This window comes from Nerophis lumbriciformis, linkage group LG33, assembly GCF_033978685.3.
Source record: "Nerophis lumbriciformis linkage group LG33, RoL_Nlum_v2.1, whole genome shotgun sequence".
NCBI classification, from domain to species: Eukaryota; Metazoa; Chordata; class Actinopteri; order Syngnathiformes; family Syngnathidae; genus Nerophis; species Nerophis lumbriciformis.
In genome coordinates, this window is record NC_084580.2 from 16,448,814 (window position 1) to 16,472,500 (window position 23,687).

Below are 23,687 nucleotides of genomic sequence, written 5' to 3' on the forward strand. Positions count from 1 at the left end.
GGACACTCCCGAAATTCAGCGCCTCTCCCGAAAACCTACCGGGACAAATTTTCTCCCGAAAATCTCCCGAAATTCAGGCGGAGCTGGAAGCCACGCCCCCTCCAGCTCCATGCGGACCTGAGTGACGTCAGGTGCGCAACACCACGTAAATCGTTGGCCAACCAAAAAGTAACCCCAGTACGCTATAGCCAACATTCACCAGGAGATGGCAACAGACAAACATAGATCAGTCTATTACATTATTCCCCTTTTAGAAATGTATAGAAGTTACTCAAAATAAATAAACAACCCAACCAAAAAATGCAGCAGCTCAATTAAAAAACTGTACTTAAGCCACATTCTTTTTTTTTTTTTTTTTAGTACTGAACTCTTAACCCTCATTTGTACAAAAAAATAACATGCTTATTATACAAACAGTATTTGTACACCTTTAACACAAATTTTTATACTGTCTTCAGAGATTCCGTTTTTTTGGTGGTACTCAAAACCTTTCTGGGTACCTGCGAAAGGGTGTTCAGCATGGTTAGAAAAATAGTGACAGAGAATAGAACAAGGATGGACAATTCAACTCTTAACTCAACAATGAGTAGATGAGTTATGTGTGTCTATATGTGTAAATAAATGAACACTAAATTCAAGTATTTCTTTTATATATATATATATATATATATAGCTAGAATTCACTGAAAGTCAAGTATTTCTTTTATATATATATATATATATATATATATATATATGAAATATTTGACTTGGTGAATTCTAGCTGTAAATATACTCCTCCCCTCTTAGCCCCTCCCCCAACCACGTCCCCGCCCCACCCCGACCACGCCCCTCACCCCCCACCCCCCGAAATCGGAGGTCTCAAGGTTGGCAAGTATGCAAGTGACAAATAAGTCTCAAGTCTTTGCCCTCAAGTCTCGAGTCAAGTCCCGAGTCAAGACAGGCAAGTCCCGAGTCAAGTCCAAAGTCAAGACTGGAAAGTCTCAAGTCAAGTCCCAAGTCCTGCATTTTGAGTTTCGAGTCCTTTCAAGTCCCTTTAACCACAGACTAATATATTTACACAGATTGTGTATGCTTTTAAAACGATGTATTTATTTATTAAAACAAGTGCATTTGAAGTTGCAGGAAAAAAATAGTGCTGACATTGCACTTCATAATAGCACTTTTAACCAGTCATTTTAAACATGTAACTCATTCCTTTACAGAATAAACAGATTTGAAAAAACAAGTGCAACTGTACTTATTTGCACAAAAGTGTTAACATTGTATTTCCATGGCATGTTGCATTGTAACTGGTTCCACAGCAATTTCTATCCTGTTCTTACCTTATCTCATTGATCTCATCTCATACTGTATGTGTGTTGATGTGTGCGTACACATGAAAAACATAACAAATACATGAACATAACAATGAACAGAGTTGTACTTTTTAGATGTCAGGGCCCTATGCAATATGTACACATATTCTTAATATAGTATACATTTTAACTGACCTTTATTTGACTATGTTTGTCATTTTGTAGGTGGCTAAAATACGCGGTGCTGCTGACCGCCGTCTAACGTTACGTTACTGTGTGTGATACATTGACTAACGTAACGTTATGTGTAGGTACCTCATGCAACCCTGCTTTAAAAAAAACACTTAACAAAAAGTATGAATAAGGTAGCGAACTGCAGTGGACGCAACAGATTGCCATAATTGTAACCATAGACATCTTATTAGTAGACGCAGCATTGGCTGCTGTGACGCGAGAAATTCGGCCGCCATCTTGAAGTGGTGATGAGGAGCCGGCGAGCAGCTTAAACTGACAGTTGACAGGTAGAAAACAAAGATGCCGGGCTGGTGTTCAGCGTTTTCCTGCTCAAATGAGCAAACTAGATGGACTGATGTTTGCTGTTCATAAACAAGCTCTCCGGACACATATTACATTTGGAACATCACGAAAAAGTCACCTTTGCACCTTTAATTGTACCTTTAATGAGGTTTTGACTGACATCTTGCGTATTACGAAAGTAAGGAACACTTAAGTCTTCACAGACCTTGTCTCCACCTGGGAACAGCTCCACAACAAAACAAGAAAAAGGCAACTTGAAGTGTTCGCTGTTGCAACATTCAGACAGAATCCCAGCTCAAACTGTATTACAGCGCTACAAACACAAAGCGACATGTTAAACAACATGAGACCTGTGAAACATGTGGAAAACAGGTTCTCCTCTAGAAGATCAGACACTCTTTATTCTCTCCTCCCATCCCTTGGTGGGCTTGACCAGCCTGGAAGGGTCTCTGCTGACGTGACAGTCCACCTGCGTGAGCAAAAACACAATGAAAGCAAATATTCAGCCAAAGAGCACACGCCTTTCAGCGCTCACTGACTTTCTCCTTCAGCTTCATCATAATCCTCTCCTGCCTTTCCTCTTCCTCCTTCTGCTTCTGCAGTTTCTCCTGACGCTTCGCTTGGACTCGGTCCAGATCCTGCAGTTAGAAAAACAAAATGCATGTATGTGCAAATACAAATACATGATCAACGATCTACCCTTTTAATGAGGTGCTTGATGCTTTTGGTCGCCTCCTTCCTCCTCTCCATCTCTCTCTCTTCCTGCTCTCTCCTGATCTTCTCTTCCTCCTCTTTTCTGATCTTATCTTCCTCTGCTCTCCTGATCTTGTCTTCCTCCGCTCTCCTTATCCTCTCTTCTTTCGCTCTCCTGATCTTCTCTTCCAGCGCTCTCCTGATCTTCTCTTCCTCCGCTCTCCTGATCTTCTCCTCCTCCTCCTCCTCTCCTCTTCTCCCCTCTAGTTGCTCCTCTGAGGTCATCTTTGCCTCCAGCTGATGACGACACTCCACCAGATGAATCATTTGTCCAAAAGTTGTTGTTCCTTTGGAGTTTGTGTGCTGAAGGCGTACCTTTGCCGTTCTGTTCTTTTGGATGAGCGCTGCTCGCCTCTGCTTCTCCTGCTCCTCTTTCCTTGTCTTGGCCTCCTTCCACCGCTCCAGACTCTGAGCAGCCGGCTTCTTCTCTTCCTCGCTTCTAAAAAAAAAACCCCACAAAAAACAATCTCCTGCTACCTGCTAAACTGGCACTTTTCAGACAAGCAATTTTTTCTCCTGCTCTTACTTGCTTTGCTGGTTCTTTACGTCTTTCTTCTTCCTCTCAGCATCTACTGTTTCCGCCTGCTTCTGTATCCTGCTTTGACGTTCCAGTTCCTTCTTACTCCTCCACCTTTGGATCGCCTGCAGAATAAAAAAATCATGAAAGAAACTGACTGAAAGCACAATATGTCCAAAGGACATAGTAAAGTTTACTATGTGTTGCAATGAATTGTTGCAGACAACCACAACGTATCCCGTTGATTGTGTATGATATACAGGCATGCACTTTATGTACATAACGCTTTTAAGAAGCTACTCAAAAATATTTTACAAAAGAACAACTAATAAACTGTTGAAGGTCATATCAACATAACAATAGACAGCAGAGGGAAAATACTAGGGAATTAAATGAAGAGGTGTGTTTTTAGCAAGTCTTTTGAACAGTGTAGTGCAGTGGTTCTTAACCTTGTTGGAGGTACCGAACCTCACCAGTTTCATATGCGCATTCACCGAACCCTTCTTTAGTGAAAAATAAAATGTTGTTTTTTTTCAAATTCAAGACAAAGTTATATGTTGTTGGTAACACTTTAGTATGGGGAACATATTCTAAGTAACAAAGACTTAATTTAGAGTTATTTGGTTAGGGTTAGTGTTAGAGGGTTAGGGCCAGGGTTAGAGGGTTAGGGTTATAATAAAGCCATGCCAAATAAGGCATTAATAAGTACTTAATAATGACTAGTTAAAAGCCAATATGTTACTAATTTGCATGTTAATAAGCAACTAATTAATGTTTAATATGTTCCCCATAGGCAGCACGGTGGAAGAGGGGTTAGTGCGTCTGCCTCACAATACGAAGGTCCTGAGTAGTCGTGAGTTCAATCCCGGCCTCGGGATCTTTCTGTGTGGAGTTTGCATGTTCTCCCCGTGACTGCGTGGGTTCCCTCCGGGTACTCCGGCTTCCTCCCACCTCCAAAGACATGCACCTGGGGATAGGTTGATTGGCAACACTAAATTGGCCCTAGTGTGTGAATGTGAGTGTGAATGTTGTCTGTCTATCTGTGTTGGCCCTGCGATGAGGTGGCGACTTGTCCAGGGTGTACCCCGCCTTCCGCCCGATTGTAGCTGAGATAGGCTCCAGCGCCCCCCGCGACCCCAAAGGGAATAAGCGGTAGAAAATGGATGGATGGATGTTCCCCATACTAAAGTGTTACCATGTTTTTTTACTGGTGCACAAAATGAACCGTGCATGAAAATCCATCCATCCATCCATCTTCTTCCGCTTATCCGAGGTCGGGTCACGGGGGCAGCAGCCTAAGTAGGGAAGCCCAGACTTCCCTCTCCCCAGCCACTTCGTCCAGCTCTTCCTGTGGGACCCCGAGGCATTCCCAGGCCAGCCGGGAGACATAGTCTTCCCAACGTGTCCTGGGTCTTCCCCGTGGCCTCCTACCGGTCGGACGTGCCCTAAACACCTCCCTCGGGAGGCGTTCGGGTGGCATCCTGACCAGATGCCCGAACCACCTCATCTGGCTCCTCTCGATGTGGAGGAGCAGCGGCTTTACTTTGAGCTCCCCCCGGATGGCAGAGCTTCTCACCCTATCTCTAAGGGAGAGCCCCGACACCCGGCGGAGGAAACTCATTTCGGCCGCTTGTACCCTTGATCTTGTCCTTTCGGTCATAACCCAAAGCTCATGACCATAGGTGAGGATGGGAACGTAGATCGACCGGTAAATTGAGAGCTTTGCCTTCCGACTCAGCTCCTTCTTCACCACAACGGATCGATACAGCGTCCGCATTACTGAAGACGCCGCACCGATCCGCCTGTCGATCTCACGATCCACTCTTCCCTCACTCGTGAACAAGACTCCGAGGTACTTGAACTCCTCCACTTGGGGCAAGATCTCCTCCCCAACCCAGAGATGGCACTCCACCCTTTTCCGGGTGAGAACCATGGACTCCGACTTGGAGGTGCTGATTCTCATCCCAGTCGCTTCACACTCAGCGGCGAACCGATCCAGCATGAATATCACCTTGTTCAAACAACAAAACCAACACAGTGCATAAACTCACAACAAATTACACATCTGCAAATCAGTGTGACTTCTGCTGTTGCCGTATCCGTAATACGCGGAGAAGTGTTTATTTACACGATGACCCAGGTTAAGAACCACTGGTGTAGTGTTCTGACATGTGCAGGGAGAGTGTTCAAAGAAGGAGAGAGCAGCAATGGAGAAGACTCTGTCCCCCTAGGTTGGGATATATTGTGCATCTTAATAATATTAATAAATTAAAATAGTGTGCAAAAGTTATCTAAGTTCCAACCAATTTGTTTTTGAGGTTCATTTGCTGATTAGAGTGCTATCGAGTACTTTAAAATCTTGAACTTTTTGCCAATGTTTCCCATTCTATGAGATTCTGCATTTAGATTTAATGTTTGATTAATGAACATTTGACATGTAAATATGAGATTGTAGGCAACTTCCATCTCCACTCTTGGCTAGTCAGAATAGAAATGAAGAACAAACACATTCAAAACATAGTACACTGAATAAACTATATTGAAAAATACTGAATTTATAGCTACAAACTATATTAATTATGAAGAAAAACATTGTGCGTGTGTGTGTGTGTGTGTGTGTGTGTGTGTGTGTGTGTGTGTGTGTGTGTGTGCGTGTGCGTGCGTGTGTGTGAAATAAGATAAAATATGAAGAGTTTCACTTTTTCACACTCACAACATGACAACGTACTCAACAGTTTTTTTCTGTTTAGTATTTCCCCAGCCGTAGTCATGTAGTGACATGAATTATGGTATTATGAGAGGTTTTAATTAAATCAATTTACCGGTCGATCTACGTTCCCATCCTCACCTATGGTCATGAGCTTTGGGTTATGACCGAAAGGACAAGATCACGGGTACAAGCGGCCGAAATGAGTTTCCTCCGCCGGGTGGCAGGGCTCTCCCTTAGAGATAGGGTGAGAAGCTCTGTCATCCGGGGGGAGCTCAAAGTAAAGCCGCTGCTCCTCCACATCGAGAGGAGCCAGATGAGGTGGTTCGGGCATCTGGTCAGGATGCCACCCGATCGCCTCCCTCGGGAGGTGTTTAGGGCACGTCCGACCGGTATGAGGCCACGGGGAAGACCCAGGACACGTTGGTAAGACTATGTCTCCCGGCTGGCCTGGGAACGCCTCGGGATCCCCCGGGAGGAGCTGGACAAAGTGGCTGGGGAGAGGGAAGTCTGGGCTTCCCTGCTTAGGCTGCTGCCCCCGCGACCCGACCTCGGATAAGCGGAAGAAGATGGATGGATGGATGGATGGATTAATTAAAGTTGGACTAAGTAGGACATCGCTGAAGGCCGAGGTGTGATATGCACAGCCCAGAACCGTTAAAAAAATAACAAGTTAGCTAATGTGATTTTTTACAGAATATGATTGCATTAATCATGTATATACACAGATTAATCACGCAATTGATTTTGAGCTCCTTTACCTTGGTTTGGTTTGGTTTAAATGTATTTCGAACATGTATGCAATTACAAGTGATACATCATACACCGGTAGTTAACATATTTACATTTCTCTTTATAACATGTTCGAAAAGGAGTAGGTAGAAGCCAAGCTTATTTTATAAGCCCTTTTTACAAATTCATAGCAAGTTAGTAGCACATATATTCCCTTTCTGTTCTCATTTCTCAACACAATTTATATCAGTGAAATAGAACAGATCTCTTAATAAATGTATAGTTGACCGCAAACCGGTACCTGAAAGGCGGAGTTAATTGGTATAAGGTCAGTAATCAGATCAATGCATGTCAGTACAAAGAAAAGTGAGGTGTGAATTAAAGTGAAACATTCTTTTAAAAGTGTTCCTGTATGACATTCTGACAATAAAATTGCATTTGTGCCCAGAAATTTTAGTCTTTTATCAATTAATTTAAAATATGCATGCGAGTAATAACCTGTGATTAATCATGAATACTCCAGATTAAAAGTGTGAATAATCTGACTAATATTTATCATTTGTGACAAAGGCAATTTTATTAACAGAATGTCATCAAGGAACATGTTCTAGATCAGGAGTGTCAAACTCAAATACAGAGTGGGCCAAAATTTAAAACTGAACAAAGCCGCGGGCCAAGGTTGAACAAATTAACCTTTTAATAAGGACCCAAGCAAGTTTTGCAATCATCAGTCACTATATCTCGTAATCCACCGGGACCAGAGTCTTGGAGGCGTGCCTTAAAGGCATTACCTTTAACGTCCGCTTTTCATCCATTCTAACAACGTGTCGGCCCAGACACAAGACATGTGTGGCTCCTGTACGCTCACACACGTGAATGCAATGCACAGTTGATCATCTGCAATACAGGTTACACTAAGAGTGGCCGTATAAACAACTTTAACTCTGTTAGAAATATACGCCACACTGTGAATCCACACCAAACAAGAATGACAAACAAATTTCGGGAGAACATCCGCATCGTAACACAACATAAACACAACAGAACAAATACCCAGAATCCTTTGCAGCACTAACTCTTCCGGGACGCTACAAAATACACCCCCGCTACCACCAAACCCACCTCCACACGCACTTTGTAGCGTCCCGGAAGAGTTAGTGCTGCAAAGGATTCTGGGTATTTGTTCTGTTGTGTTACGGTGCAGATGTTCTCCCAAAATGTGTTAGTCATTCTTGTTTAGTGTGGATTTACAGTGTGGCGCATATTTCTAACAATGTCAAACTTGTTTATACGGCCACCCTCAGTGTAACCTGTATCGCTGTTGATCAAGTATGCAGTGCATTCACTTGTGTGTACGTGCAAGAAGCCGCACATATTATGTGACTGGACCAGCACTCGTTGGACTGGATGAAAATCAGACATGACGATATTTGGGAGGGGCACTGAAATTTGGGAGTCTCCCGGGAGGGTTGGCAAGTATGAGAATTAGCGGTGAATGTGGTGTTACCGCGGGCCAGAGTTTGACATCCATGTTCTAGATGATTCACTTGAATGCACATCATTTGTTTGCTCAAAACTTGCTAACAGTTTTACTTAAAATCCAGTCCAGTGTTTATTTTGAAATGAAGTTTACATGCAAGCACACCCGTAAATCTCCTCACTCATCTTTGCCCTGGCGCTTATTATTTTTATTGGATAGTAGTCTGTTTATTTAAATTCTTAGTTTTATCTTTATTACCTCTTGTGTGATTTATTGTTATCCCATATTTGTTCCCACTACCGCACCTTAAATTGGAGTCCTTAATCTCGTTATATGCAAATATAATGACAATAAAGTCCATTCTATTCTATTCTACGTATGCATTGACCTAATCAGTGACCGTGTACCAAACCCGTGCAGCCTTCCAGGAAACCATACCCGAATAAGGTAAAGGAGACGACAGGTGTGTTTTTCCACTGACCTCTCTCCTCTTGTCCTGCAGATGAATCAACTCCAGGAGCCACCTCTCGTGTTCCTCGATCTCCTCCTGACTTTTACCGGGCAGAAAGACTTTGGCCTCTTTCCTGAAGGAGGCTTGGCCTCCGTGCTTGGTCCACACCTGTCCACCAAGAACTGTTTCGATCCAACTAAAGGCTCAGCAAAGGAAAGTGAGGCTCCAAGCCATGTCCTACCTTGAGGAAGGCTTGGTGATCGTACCCCTCCCAACTGCCATAGACGCCTCCTGTCTTCTGGAGGAAGGCTTCCAAAGCTCGGACCTCTAAGGGGAGATCTCTGACCAAGGCTTTGCTCTTTTTGGGGAAGACAAGAACTGATGTGTTGCATGTTTCTGCACTCTGCAGTGGACATTTGTGTTTTTCGCAACAGGGCTACTTCTTGCTTGAAATGTGTAACCGTGACAAAATAGTCACAGGTTCTCTGGAGGTTATGAACTTCTATAGATCTGTTGTTGGGTCTCATTAAGATTATGCAGCTGTACTTAATGTTGAAATAGGCTATTTAAAAATAGCAGATAGAAATAAGAGATGATACGACACAAACCATCACAGACTCACATTAGTAACTGTGGAGGGTTTGGAGTCCGACGTCATGGTTATACTCCAGTTTTCAATCCTCTTCTCGTAAGCTGCGACCTCTTGTACACACGTCCTCTCTTCCTTCAAAAGCTCTCCAAAGCTTTTGGAACAACACATAAACAAAAGCAGCAAATTGTCATATACATTGCTGAATTCAGTAAAAAGGTTTGGAATTGTGTAGAAGCCAGGCAATATGTGATTTGTTGGGGTTTATAAAACAATAACTAGCTTGTTATTTCTGTAGTGTTTTTAAAAGTGGTTTTGGTAACACACAATGGGAGGATACTGAAAACAACACATTTATCCAGTGTCCTCTGTGGTGGACATACTAGATGTCAGAAAAATTTGTCTGTAAATTATCAAAAAACTTTCCGTTCTCTAAGTTCCCAATGAACAGACAAGAGGTTGTTTTTGTTGCACCAAGCAAAGGCTTGGAAAATTCCATTATGTACGATGGGAGGAGACGAGATGGGGGTTATCTATTGTCATCCAAGACCTGCCCAAGCTGAATCCAGGACCAGCCCAAGCCCGAGGCATCTTTTTCTTTTGTGTTAATGTGACCAAAAACAATGACTGTTTACATACTCCCCATTCCTTTAGAAACAGATGTTGTTATGTAAACAGGGAAAGTCCAAATAAAAAGAGAAGGCGTACAATCTTTCACCAGAGCGTGGTGGAAGACTGTACAAAGAGTACAGTCGTCGCGTTTCTCCTCAATTGAGCAAAATTTAATTCTGTCTCTGTTTGATTTTTTGCTTCTTGTCTTGTTTAATAGATGTCATCAGTGTTTGAACCTGACACTAGGGCTACTTTTTCACATAAAATGAAAAAGACGGTTGATGCAACAGATGCATCGAGATGCAGAAGCAAAACTGCTTCTTGATATAATATATAATATGACTGATCTATAATTACCCTAATATGACAGTGGAGTATTCACTCGATAACATTGTTATCTGCAAAGGATAGTCAGTTCAGTTCAGTTTATTCATTTTAAAAGCACATTTAAAAACAACTCCTGTCGTCCAAAGTGCTGTACAGACATAAGAACGAATATCTGAAAAAATGGTGCAAGCAGTGTCACATTTACATCGTAACACAGAAGGATGAAGACAATACAATAGTAAAACATACCTTAAAAGAAGTGCAAATATATCACATATAAATACTAAAATGTAATAAATAAATAAAAATCTGTGTTGGCCCTGCGATGAGGTGGCGATTTGTCCAGGGTGTACCCCGCCTTCCGCCCGAATGCAGCTGAGATAAGCTCCAGCACCCCCCGCGACCCCAAAAGGGACAAGCGGTAGAAAAATGGATGGATGGATGGAAAACAAGAAATAAAACGAGCAAGATATCCTGCATAACCGGATTTGAATTCAAGGGAGTAAAAATATGTTTTTAGCCTAGATTTAAATTGGCTCTGGGACTGGGAAGATATAATACATAATGGAAGGCTGTACCACAGTCTGGGCCCTGCCGCTGGAAAGGCTCTATTTCCTCTGGTTTTGAGTCTGGTTTTAGGCACAGGCAGGAGAAGCTAGTCTGAAGACCCCAGGGTCTTGTGGGGAGAATAAGGCTGCAGCAGCTCAATAAGACAGGGTGGGGCTACTTGGTGTAAGCATTAAAAAAACAATAAGTAACATTTTAAAATTAACTCCTAAATAATAATAAAATATCACATTTATATAGCGCTTTTTTAAGTACTTAAATACGCTTTACATAATAAGTGCAAATTCAAAATTTAATTAGAATTTAACTATTGTTTTTTACTTAAATTTCTTGCTGTGAAACATTTTCTGACTATGATTTATTGTCAACGCATAGGATTGGGACTCGGAATCAGATCGGCTCTGAGGCCAAAAATCATATCGGGATCCGAGGGCAAAAATTTTGATCGGTACATCCCGAGTTATAACAAATATTTTGTTTTGTACAAAAAAATATAGCTCGTAGTGTCCAAATTTTTCCACAGAGGATCACATACTTTAACAAACTAAGAATATTCTTTATTTTTTTTTAAAAGTGCTGTAAGTTATATACATTTAAAGAAAAATCATATATACCTAATTATGTTACGTAATTTTTTTCTTTTATATTCTCAGGGCATTGAGTCGATCACAACTGGACTGAACAGATTGTCTTAGAACAGGGGTTTCCAAACTTTTTGACTGGGGGGCCGCATTGGGCTCAACAAATTTGTGCATATATATATATATATATATATATATATATATATATATATATATATATATATATATATATATATATATATATGTACACTTTTGGGCCCCCAGCCAAATTTCTTGAGCCCAATATATATATATATATATATATATATATATATATATATATATATATATATATATATATATATACACACGTGTGTGTGTGTGTGTGTGTGTGTGTGTGTGTGTGTGTGTGTGTGTGCTTACATATTATATGGATGTAATTTAAAAAAAATTATGGTGATGGGACGTTTTTTTTTTAAAATAATATCCACAAAGTTCAGTAAGCAGGTTGTGTTATCTGTGACCATGTGTGTTGACTTTTTGTGCTGGTTCAATTTTTTCCCTGCACCATGACTAGGAAAGGTTGTTTGGATTGGGTCATATAGGTAAATTGTGTGCTTATGGTGTCACTAAAGTACACATCATGGTCACTCAACTGAGTTTCCCACATTGTCCATGAGATGGTGACATTTTGCCAACTGTCACACTATGGATTTTTTAAATTTAATATGAAGGTACGGCCAGATTATTTATTGTGCAATCTGCCTGTAGGCCTCTATTGTGGTGCACAAAAATCATGTTAATAATGGCAGTAGGCTCTTGCACCAGGCAGAGTCGTGTATAGAGAGAGTATGACCAACTCGGTTTCATAGTTGGTCCTAAACATGGTGCCGTGTATTCACTTGAGGAGCTTTTGACCAATCAGAGAGCGTATGGCCAGAGGATCTCCTAAAGTGACTACAGGGCGCCATGTTTGGGACCAACTCTGAAACCGAGTTGGCCAGACTCTCTCTTTCCACGGCTCTGCCACCAAGATATTAAACCAATCTTTTTGCACCACAATCGAGCGAAACAATCTTTGTCTGAGGATGTCCCATCTTGAGGATAAATACATTGGATCCTGCACCAAGCCCTCAGACTAGAAATACTGTAGGTCTGTGAGCATGAACTGATAAGCCTGCTCGTAATAGAGGCTAAATGTCTTCTAAGACAAACTGAATATCCCCGTTTAGATCAATTTAATGCCCTGAGAATACAATGACCTGGATGAATGAAAATATTCACAGCATACTTGCCAACCCTCCCGATTTTTCCGGGAGACTCCTGAATTTCAGTGCCCCTCCCGAAAATCTTCCGGGGTAACCATTCTCCCGAATTTGTCCCGATTTTCTCCCGGACAACAATATTGACGTCGAGTCCGCTTTTTCTTCATACAAAACAGGTTGCCGACTCAGTCACAAGTTGTATACGGCTTCTGCAGACATACGTAAGTGACTGCAAGACATACTTGATCAACAGCCATACAGGTCACACTGAGGGTGGCCGTATAAACAACTTTAACACTGTTACAAATATGCGCCACACTGTGAACCCACACCAAACAAGAATGACAAACACATTTCGGGAGAACATCCGCACCGTAACACAACATAAACACAACAGAACAAGCATCCAGAATCCCTTTCAGCCCTATAATATACACCCCTGCTACCACCAATCCCCGCACCCCCACACCTCAACTGCGCCCCTCCCATCTCCCAAATTCGGAGGTCTCAAGGTTGGCAAGTATGATTCACAGGCATGTATTTTTTTAAATAAGAAATGACCCGTGGTACACACTTTGGACACTCGTGGCTTAAGTGAAGAGTTTACCATGAGCATTGTTCTTCCTTCAAATGGCTGATGGAAATTTCCACCTGTGACATTATTTCCTTCAGCTTCTCAATCACTGCAAAACAGTAAAGGACTCGATTGATCTGGGCTTTATTAAAAAGACAACAAACGCAAACAAATACTAAAGCTAAACAGAAGTATTTTATTTATCACAAGGGTCAACTTACAAGGCAAGGGTGTCAAAAGTTTTGGCTCATGGTATATTGTAAAAATAAAGTGATTTAATTATTATATGGGATACATGATTAGATATTTAACTATTTTCCTTTGACCAATTTTGCATTGTTTTAGCATCTTTAACACATATCAAAGTGACAATTCAATGCATCAGTTTTTCCGTATGTGACTTGTTGGAAAAGGTTTGTACACCCCTGACCTATGAGTAGTGAGGTTACTTACAATTGGGAGTTGGTTTAATGTTTGCCAGCTGTTGCTTGAATTCTCTCACGCCATTTTGAATCCTAACCAACTGCTTCTTTAGATGCACCTCTTTAACAAAGAAACACGGATTAAAAAAACCACAAAATCTGCACTAGTAAAGTAAGTGTGCAGATATTACAAGCTATGGCCCACTTTGTGCACTTCTCTCCTCAACCAGTGTTTTTTCATACTCATCCAGCTCTGTCGCTACATCAGTCCACCTGCTTTTCCGGCACTGGACATTCAGCGGCCTTTCTCTTTCCAGCTTGTCAACCCTGGAACAAATTAAATGCACTGGTTTACTAAAAGGGTCATATTATGATTGTTTTAATTACATTTAATACACTTTCATGTGGTCTATATCAGTGGTCCCCAACCACCGGGCCGATTGGTACCGGGCCGCACAAGAAAAAAGAAAAAGAAAAAAAAGAATAATAATATTTTTATTTTTATTTTTTATTAAATCAACATAAAAAACACAATATATACATTATATATCAATATAGATCAATACAGTCTGCAGGGATACAGTCCGTAAACACACATGATTGTATTTCTCTATGACAAAAAAAAACCAATTAAAAAAAAATACCATAACAAAAACGTTGGGGACCACTGGTCTATATAAAATGTACACTCCAAAAAGTAAGTGTTCAAAAACAAGAACAAAAAAAAAAAAAAAAAAGAGGGGTATTTTATTTGAACTAAGCAAAATTATCTGCCAATAGAACAAGAAAATTCGGCTTGTCAAGACTTTCCAAAACAAGTATAATTAGCTAACCTCAATGAACCCAAAAATACCTTAAAATAAGTATATTTTCACTAATAACAAGTGCACTTTTCTTGGTAGAAAAAAAAGAGACATTTTTACTCAATATGTTGAAAAATATTCTTAAATTAAGTAAATGCTAGTGCCATTATCTTGACATAATGATATGCACCCGGCATTACATTTCTTGAAACCAGCAAATTTCTACTAAAAACTAATTTATTTTTCTTAATGGAAAGGCAACAAGGCAACAGCTTGTTACTCTCGGGGTCTCCTAGCCGTCTAAAAATGCATTTTTCCATCGACAACATGACATCATCGCGCCAAGTGCGTGCTCTTTCAGTCAATTAGTGCGCATATATACAGCCCGGTCTCCGGCCAAAATGTTTTTAATTGTAATTTTGAAGAATTTATCTGAATGTGCATGAACTATTTCTGTTCCAAATTGTTAGAAATGTTAAATGTTTAAATATTAACTGTCAGTTTACTGTACTGTACCAACTGTACTACTATATGAGTACGTATTTTCTATTGTTTCATTGAAAATAAAACAGCAAAGTTCATTTGGCTGTCATCTGTTTTAATTATGAGACACAATTGTGTCAGTCATGATTTTTTTTTTCATGCTTGAAATAAGAAATTATTACTTTAAAAAGTAGTTTTATTCTTGTGAGTGTTGATGACACAGCTTTGCAACAGTTGATATTCTAGTTTCAAGCATGTTTTACTCAATATAGGTCATCAAATCTCAGCAACAAGCTGTAATATCTTACTGAGATCATTTAGGACCAAAACACTTAAAACAAGTAAAACACTAACATAAAATCTGCTTAGTGAGAAGAATGATCTTATCAGACAGAAAATAAACAAATATCACCCTTATTTGAGATATTTAATCTTACTTAGATTTCAGTTTTTGCAGTGTAATGGTGGTTCTTCGTTAAAATTTTGCATAACTTATGTTTTACAATCCGTTTTCAAGCCGCTTTCTGACCGTTTTATTTGCATGCCTCTACTTCGACTGCGTCTTCTCCCCGGCAGCCATGTTGTAGTTTCTAGCGTTTCCATAGCGAGTCTATTGACAGATATAAATTAGAACTATATTCTATTCAGTACTAGAAAAGGCAACAATGGAGGATGCATGTGCATGTACGAGCCAGTCTGCACCACAACAAGAGGATGGAGAAATAGGAGGAGCTTACGGTGCGGATGTTCTCCCGAAATGTGTTTGTCATTCTTGTTTGGTGTGAGTTCACAGTGTGGCGCATATTTGTAACAGTGTTAAAGTTGTTTATACGGCCACCCTCAGTGTGACCTGTATGGCTGTTGACCAAGTATGATTTGCATTCACTTGTGTGTGTTAAAAGCCGTAGATATAATGTGATTGGGCCGGCACACAAAGGCAGTGCCTTTCAGGTTTATTGGCGCTATGCACTTCTCTCTACGTCCATGTACACAGCAGGCGTTTTAAAAAAGTCATAAATTTTACTTTTTGAAACCGATACCGATAATTTTGATACCGATAATTTCCGATATTACATTTTAAAGCATCTATCGGCCGATAATATCGGCAGTCCGATATTAGCGGACATCTCTAATTTCTATTTGTAGTAAAGTGAAGTGAAACCCATTATCTAAGTTACATTTAAACCAGTGTGGTTAGCACTGGGAGCAGGTGGGTAAAGTGTCTTACCCAAGGACACAACAGCAGTGATTAGGATGGCTGAAGCGGGGATCGAACCTGGAACCCTCAAGTAGCTGGCACGACTGCTCTCCCAACTGAGCTATGGGTTTTTTTTGTTATAGGGAAATTAATTCTGTATCAGGAACAATTATGTCTACTTCTGCCCCGGAATGTGTTGCGCGAGGTTCTACTATGTACACAAAGCTCCATGGTATGTTTAGTGGTTTGTTTTGGTAATAGTCACACCATTAGACGTACAGTATTCTGGTCTTTTCAGCTTCCTTAAGAAACTCCTTGGCTCTCCTCCTGGACTGTCTTTCATCCACACAGTCCTGGTCATCAGGTAAAGACGGCGGCTCTGCGTCACTCTGCATAAAGCAACACTATCATTTAGTCAATATGCACAACACACAAGTTACTAATGACGTCACGACTTTATGTTTGTCTGGTGATAGCTAAAAAAACCCAATGCCTCATCCTTCAAGTCTTTGATTGATCGAGACTTTTATTAGTAGATTGCACAGTACAGTACATATTCCGTACAATTGACCACTAAATGGTAACACCCGAATACGTTTTTCAACTTGTTTAAGTCGGGGTCCACGTTAATCAATTCATGGTATAAATATATACTATCAGCATAATACAGTCATCACACAAGTTAATCATCATCAGAGTATATACATTGAATTATTTACATTATTTACAATCTGGAGGGTGGAATGTGGAGGGGATTGCGGCAGGGGGGGTTAGGTTTGGTTGATATCAGCACTTCAGTCATCAACAATTATATCATCTGAGAAATGGACATTGAAACGGTGTAGGTCTGATTTCGTAGGATATGTACAGCAAGCAGTGAACATAGTGAGCTCAGAAAGCATAAGAACAAGTATATACATTTGATTATTTACATTTGATTATTTACAATCCGGGGAGGTGGGATGTGGTGGGGGGAGGGTGTTAGTCTACGGCAGTGGTTTTTAACCTGGGTTCGATCGAACCCTAGGGGTTCGGTGAGTCGGCCTCAGGGGTTCGGTGTAGCCTCCGCCATAGAGGTAAAGAGACATCCGACTTATTGTGTAAATAAAAACTTCTCCCTATCAGCGTGTTATGGATACCCCCAAACAATGTTCCCTCTAATTTTCCATCTGATTTGCAGGTTTTTTGATTGATTGATTGAAACTTTTACTAGCAGATTGCAAAGGAAGAGAATACACAGTACAGTGTACACAGTACAGTACATATTCCGTACAATTGACCACTAAATGGTAACACCCGAATAAGTTTTTCAACTTGTTTAAGTCGGGGTCCACGTTAATCAATTCATGGTAATGTGTGTAAGGTGTGTAATTTGTTGTGAGTTCATGCACTGTGTTGATTTTGTTCTTTGAACAGGGTGATGTTCATGCACGGTTCATTTTGTGCACCAGTAAAAAAACATACGACTTTTTCTTAAATTTGAAAAAATATATATATATGTATTTTGTTCACTAAAGAAGGGTTCGGTGAATGCGCATATGAAACTGGTGGGGTTCGGTACCTCCAACAAGGTTAAGAACCACTGGTCTAGGGTTGTAGTTGCCTGGCGGTGTTGTTTTAGTGCGGTTTTGAAGGAGGGTAGAGATGCACTTTCTTTTACACCTGTTGGGAGTGTGTTCCATATTGATGTGGCATAGAAGGAGAATGAGTTAAGACCTTTGTTAGATCGGAATCTGGGTTTAACGTGGTTAGTGGAGCTCCCCCTGGTGTTGTGGTTATGGCGGTCATTTACGTTATGGAAGTAGTTTGACATGTACTTCGGTATCAGGGAGGTGTAGCGAATTTTATAGACTAGGCTCAGTGCAAGTTGTTTTACTCTGTTCTCCACCCTGAGCCAGCCCACTTTGGAGAAGTGGGTAGGAGTGAGGTGTGATCTGGGGTGGAGGTCTAGAAGTAACCTGACTAGCTTGTTCTGGGCTGTTTGGAGTCTAGATTTGAGGGTTTTGGAGGTGCTGGGGTACCAGGAGGTGCATGCGCGATCGAAAAGTTGATTCGCATCAATCGGCATTTATATGCCGATTTCAAAAGGCCACGGCCCCCTGACACCTCTTCTCAACTATCTATGCGACGTCAAGGCTCGGTTAGCCCAGAATTTTTTAATAATGAATGAGGGAAAAACGGAAATTTTAGTTTTTGGTCCGGCCCTCACTGACTTGGGACCATTGCAAAATGATGTGCGTCCGTCCCAAAGTCACCAGCCTTGGCGTCACTATAGACAGCGATTTTAAACTTGACAAACAAGTCAATGGCGTTTTAAAATCGTGTTTTTATCATCTTCGTCTTTTAGCAAAGGTAAAACCGTTTTTATCTTTTAACTTTTTTGAACAAGTTGTGCATGCTTTTATTTCAAGACGCCTGAACTACTGCAATGCACTTTATGCTGGCATTAGCCAAAAAGCTCTCTACCGGTTGCAGTTAGTCCAGAACGCGGCAGCACGACGTTTAACATGGGCCAGGAAACGCCAGCATATAACCCCAATTCTTGAGAGTTTGCACTGGCTCCCTATTCATTTTAGAATTGATTTTAAAAACCGTGCTGTTTTTTTTTCAAAGCTTTACATGGACTGGCACCTCAGTATATCTCGGACCCAGTGACGTGCGGTCACTGGAGGCAGGTGAGGCGGGGCCTCAGCTGCCATCATGGAAAGAAAAAAAATGTAAAAAGAAAAATTAAATTAAATTGTTATATGTATTCAGTTATTATACTATAAAGTTATTTTCCATTTAACTTCACCAGTTTTAGATTATTTTTATTCAAAATCGCTGAATTTTCACATTTGCCGTTCAAATACTGAGAAGAGACGGTGCGGTGAACAGCAGCCAGTTGAGGCACGTCACTCAGTTGTGCCTCAACATGGATTGCGGACTCGGCTAACTGCTGGCCTGCTGTGCAGTGAGACCGTATTGCTATATGAATTATATTATACATTTCCATAGTTTAGTTAGCTGAGGTGTATAATGTACAGTGTATTTTGTCAACAACTGTATGTGTGTAAAGTATTTCTTGTGCTGAGCGATCATAAAACGGCTGCAAAAGACGCACTGGCTGAGGCTCCAGTAGTCCCGCCTCCTGCACCCCCGCCGTAGAATTTGCACCCCCTGACGGGAGTGTTATATCAACTAAAGCCCACACTAAAACTTTCCACGTGCAAGATTGAATCTATTTAAAAAAGTTATTTCATAAGAAGCCAAAAAGTGCAAAAACAATAATGTTTGTGTTGGAGGAGTTGTGAATGACTGCAGGGCCACAACATTAGGTACACCTGCAGACTGCAGGTGTATCTAATTCACAACTCCTCCAACACAAACATTATTGTTTTTGCACTTTTTGGCTTCTTATTAAATAACTTTTGTAACCTATTTTATGGGCTTTCCTCTTTGTGATGTTAAGTTCCTGTTATGCGCTGTTATACAGTATATGCCTTGAGCTCTTATTTTGAAGGCGCTAAGAGCGGAAGTGATGACACAGTTGAGCGGAAGTTTTTGAAAGAAGGTAAATAAAGTGGTCCTCGTGTAAACTGGAGCCTCCGTGTTTGTTATTTTGTAGTTTCATACAGTATAGGCGACATTTATAAACCCTCGGTTACACTTTTTTTAAATAGATTCAATCTTGCAAGTAAAGGTAAGACCATAATAACGTTTTTTTATTAAATGTGCTTTTTTGTGTGCTACAGTTTGTATGTGTAAAGTTAAAGTTAAAGTTAAGTTAAAGTACCAATGATTGTCACACACACACTAGGTGTGGTGAAATTTGTCCTCTGCATTTGACCCATCCCCTTGTTCACCCCCTGGGAGGTGAGGGGAGCAGTGGGCAGCAGCGTCGCCGCGCCCGGGAATCATTTTTGGTGATTTAACCCCCAATTCCAACCCTTGATGCTGAGTGCCAAGCAGGAAAGAATGCTGGTACGAGCTTTTAAACATAACCCTTTAACTGCTGCCAATCAAATGGTGAATAAGATACTCTTTAGGGTTCATATGTTTGTAAATCTGACTATGATGAAGTCAGTGCCTCACCAGCCATCAACCTCACCGCACGTCACTGCTATAGACAGCGATTTTAAACTTGACAAACAAGTCAATGGCGTTTTAAAATCGTGTTTTTATCATCTTCGTCTTTTAGCAAAGGTAAAACCGTTTTTATCTTTTAACTTTTTTGAACAAGTCGTGCATGCTTTTATTTCAAGTCGCCTGGACTACTGCAAAGCACGTTATGCTCTCTACCGGTTGCAGTTATTTATTATTTATTAGCCTTTATTTAACTAGGTAAAATCCCATTGAGATCAAAGATCTCTTTTCCAAGGGAGACCTGGCCAAGAGGGCAGCAGCAAGGTTACATTAAAAACAGTAAACAAATACATAAAGCATCACATTTACAACATTAAAACTTGCTCACATGACACATGTGCATACAGACAAGGTAGACTGCAGTCCTTTCACAGAAGTTTTGAACTCATTCAACGTAACTAGGGTTTGAAGTTTAATATTCGATTGTACCGGTAGGTTATTCCATGCCTTCGGTGCTGAAAACCCAAATGCTTTCTTGCCCAGTTCAGTTCTTACTTTGGGGACGACAAATTGCAGAACATTCATTGAACGAAGATTGTGACTTCCTTGTTTCTTTGTTAAAAGACAAGACAGATAAGATGGAGTGATACCCAGAATGGTTTTGTAGATGAAAACATACCAATGATTGAGGCGTCGAGCACATAAAGATGTCCAGGTAAGCATTGAGTATAACACACAATGGTGAGTAAGGGGAGCGCAGATGGTGATGAATCTCAGTGCCCCGTGGTACACACTATCCAGCTTGTGGAGACAACCAGCAGTAGCATTCATGTACAACACATCTCCATAGTCAATAACAGGTAAAAAGGTTGTTTCCACCAATTTCTGTTTCACAGTAAAAGAAAAGCAAGACTTGTTTCTATAATAAAATCCCAGTAAAAGTTTCAGTTTTTTTTACAACATACTGAATGTGCTCCTTAAAACTCAAGTGGTCATCAATTAAAAATCCTAAATTAGTTAGTCCAGAACGCGGCAGCACGACTTTTAACAGAGGCCAGGAAACGCCAGCATATAACCCCAATTCTTGAGAGTTTGCACTGGCTCCCTATTCATTTTAGAATTGATTTTAAAAACCTTGCTGTTTTTTTTTTAAAGCTTTACATGGACTGGCACCCATTGGCGTTGTTAGGCCTATTTTAGGGGGGCTTGAGCCCCCCTAAAATGTTCTTAAGCCCCCCTAAATAATTTGGTGTTACCGGTATATATATATATATATATATATATATTTTTTTTTTTTTTTTTTTTAACAAATACATGCCGACATATTCATTATAAAGTGGCCCGAATATGAGTTTAAATTAATTAATCATATAACCTGTCATTATTTACTCAGTTTCCCCTCACTTCATAGCGTAAATCACCAAAAATTATACCTGGGCGCGGCACCGCTGCTGCCCACTGCTCCCCTCACCTCCCATGGGGTGAACAAGGGGATTGGTCAAATGCAGAGGACACATTTCACCACACCTAGTGTGTGTGTGTGTGTGACAATCATTGGTACTTTAAGAAAGAGAGCCCCTTTAGTGTGTCAGTATCCAATCCATTCCACTTGTTCATATAGAAAATGCCCACATCCCTCAAAATCCAGTCTGCATTTTCTCTGCGACCTTGCCTGCGGTCCTTGGACTTGTTCATATAGAAAATGCCCACATCACTCTTGTAGAATCTATATAAAGCAATATACATTAGTCTAATGTTAAAACAATGAAAAAAACATTAAATATATTTGTTTTATTGTACTGTTACATTAATAGCTGTTGTATTGTTATAGAATGGCTTGTTAAACATTTCATAGGATTTTCAGAGGGAGGAAAAACCAAGACATTTAATATAAAATGTCAAATTAATAAATACATTAAAAGAAAAAGAAAAAAAAATGGTTAAAAGACATCGTCCCGGGGAGCATTTCATTTCGTCCCGTGCATTTTTTAAATAATACTAATAACAATGAATCATTTCTAAGTCTTTGTTAGCCGTTTGTGAAGTTTTGTGCTCGTGCGCTACGTTCGCTCGCGTCCTGTGCATCTCCTGGGAGCTAAGCCCCCCCCTGTCCTTAAAAGCTAGTGACGCCCCTGCTGGCACCTCAGTATATCTCGGACCTCATCCAAATTTACACTCCTGCGCGCGCTCTGAGGTCCGAGAGACAGCTACAGCTCATAGTGCCCAAGACCAGACTTAAAACCAGGGGAGACAGGGGCCTTCTCTGTGGTCGGCCCTAAGCTCTGGAACACTCTGCCCCTCCATGTTCGAACTGCTCCCACAGTGGAGTGTTTTAAGTCTCGTCTTAAGACCCACTTTTATTCTCTGGCTTTTAACACTACGTGAGTTGTGTGGTCCTCTGTGTTTTTTTAAAATTTTGATTTCTATTTACTGTTTTAATTGGTTTTACCCTTTAAAATCGTTTTGAATCATATTTATTTCATATTGTTTTTATATTGGTTGTATATGTATTTATTTTTTGTTTTTATCCAGTCATTGGTGGAGCTAAGGATAATATTTGAATATTGTTTTTAATATTGTAGTGCAGCACTTTGGAAACATGTTGTTGTTTAAATCCATCCATCCATCCATTTTCTACCGCTTATTCCCTTTTGGGGTCGCTAGAGCCTATCTCAGCTACAATCGGGCGGAAGGCGGGGTACACCCTGGACAAGTCGCCACCTCATCGCAGGGCCAACACAGATAGACGGACAACATTCACACTCACATTCACACACTAGGGCCAATTTAGTGTTGCCAATCAACCTATCCCCAGGTGCATGTCTTTGGAGGTGGGAGGAAGCCGGAGTACCCGGAGGGAACCCACGCAGTCACAGGGAGGACATGCAAACTCCACACAGAAAGATCCCGAGCCCGGGATTGAACCCAAGACTACTCAGGACCTTCGTATTGTGAGGCAGATGCACTAACCCTTCTTCCACCGTGCTGCCCCTTGTTGTTTAAATGTGCTATATAAATAAAGTGGATGGGATTGGATTGGAAAAAGGGTTGAACGAGAGTTCCCGCTGGAATCTTCATGGTGTTTTTGTTGACCAGAGAGGAGATTCTGTAGAGAAATCTCGTTCGTTGGTTGACCTTTTTGATTACCTTGGCTGCCATTTAATCACAGGAAAGATTAGCCTCTAGAATGGAACCTAGGTAGGTGACCTCATCTTTCCTGGTGATAACAATGTCACCCACTTTTATAGTGAAGTCACTGACTTTCTGAAGGTTGATTTGGGACGCAAATAGGATAGATTCCTTTTTATCTAAGTGTATTGATAGTTTATTGTCAGCGAGCTAGGTGCAATTACTGCACTGAGTCATCAATAAAAACACTAAAAACCTACAAATATCAAAGCCAAAGTAACTAAAGCACACATTAAAATGTTATAAATATGATTATTATGACATGAACGTCAACAAAAAATGAGTCATCGTTATGCTAACTGAACAGTGCTAATTGTAGCATCGCCAATGTATAGTTTAAGTCGGTTAGCTAGTCACACGCTGCCTACTTTATTCAACTCCACAAAATAGTACTCTACAAAAGACTACTTTAAATATTTTGTACGGCAACAACTTTACTGTGATAGTTACCGAGGGAAGTTGGTGTACGGTTGCTAGGGACGCCATGTTGGATTGGAGCGTTTTTTTAAACCGGAAGAGGAGACAATACATGTTTGCGACCGGCCAGCAGAGGGCGCT

At 40.7% G+C, this 23,687-nt stretch overlaps 1 protein-coding gene across 2 annotated transcripts; it reads right to left on the reverse strand.

The window, feature by feature from the left end:
- Positions 1-1,910: 1,910 nt before the first annotated feature.
- Positions 1,911-23,645, reverse strand: LOC133575913 (coiled-coil domain-containing protein 112). Of its 2 annotated transcripts, XM_061928833.1 has the most exons (13): positions 23,580-23,645; positions 16,155-16,264; positions 13,597-13,718; positions 13,423-13,512; positions 13,003-13,078; positions 9,098-9,218; positions 8,717-8,833; positions 8,506-8,643; positions 3,115-3,230; positions 2,904-3,027; positions 2,535-2,825; positions 2,375-2,473; positions 1,940-2,304 (listed from the first exon to the last, which is right to left on the reverse strand). In XM_061928833.1, exons 1-13 carry the CDS (start codon positions 23,613-23,615, stop codon positions 2,224-2,226), a joined length of 1,521 nt encoding a protein of 506 aa, XP_061784817.1. In that variant the 5' UTR covers positions 23,616-23,645; the 3' UTR covers positions 1,940-2,223. The 2 variants fall into 2 exon arrangements, with proteins under 2 accessions (XP_061784818.1, XP_061784817.1); XM_061928834.2 differs by lacking the exon at positions 2,535-2,825 and having other exon boundaries at positions 1,911-2,304.
- Between the last annotated feature and the right edge of the window lie 42 nt (positions 23,646-23,687).

Coding starts and splice junctions, on each gene's coding strand:
- LOC133575913 (XM_061928833.1), bottom strand. CDS start 23,615: ATGGCGTCCCTAGCAACCGTACACCAACTTCCCTCG. Junction 13,513..13,596: donor TGAGGAGAGAAGTGCACAAA/GTGGGCCATAGC, acceptor TCTTTGTTAAAG/AGGTGCATCTAAAGAAGCAG. Junction 2,305..2,374: donor TGATGAAGCTGAAGGAGAAA/GTCAGTGAGCGC, acceptor TTGCTCACGCAG/GTGGACTGTCACGTCAGCAG.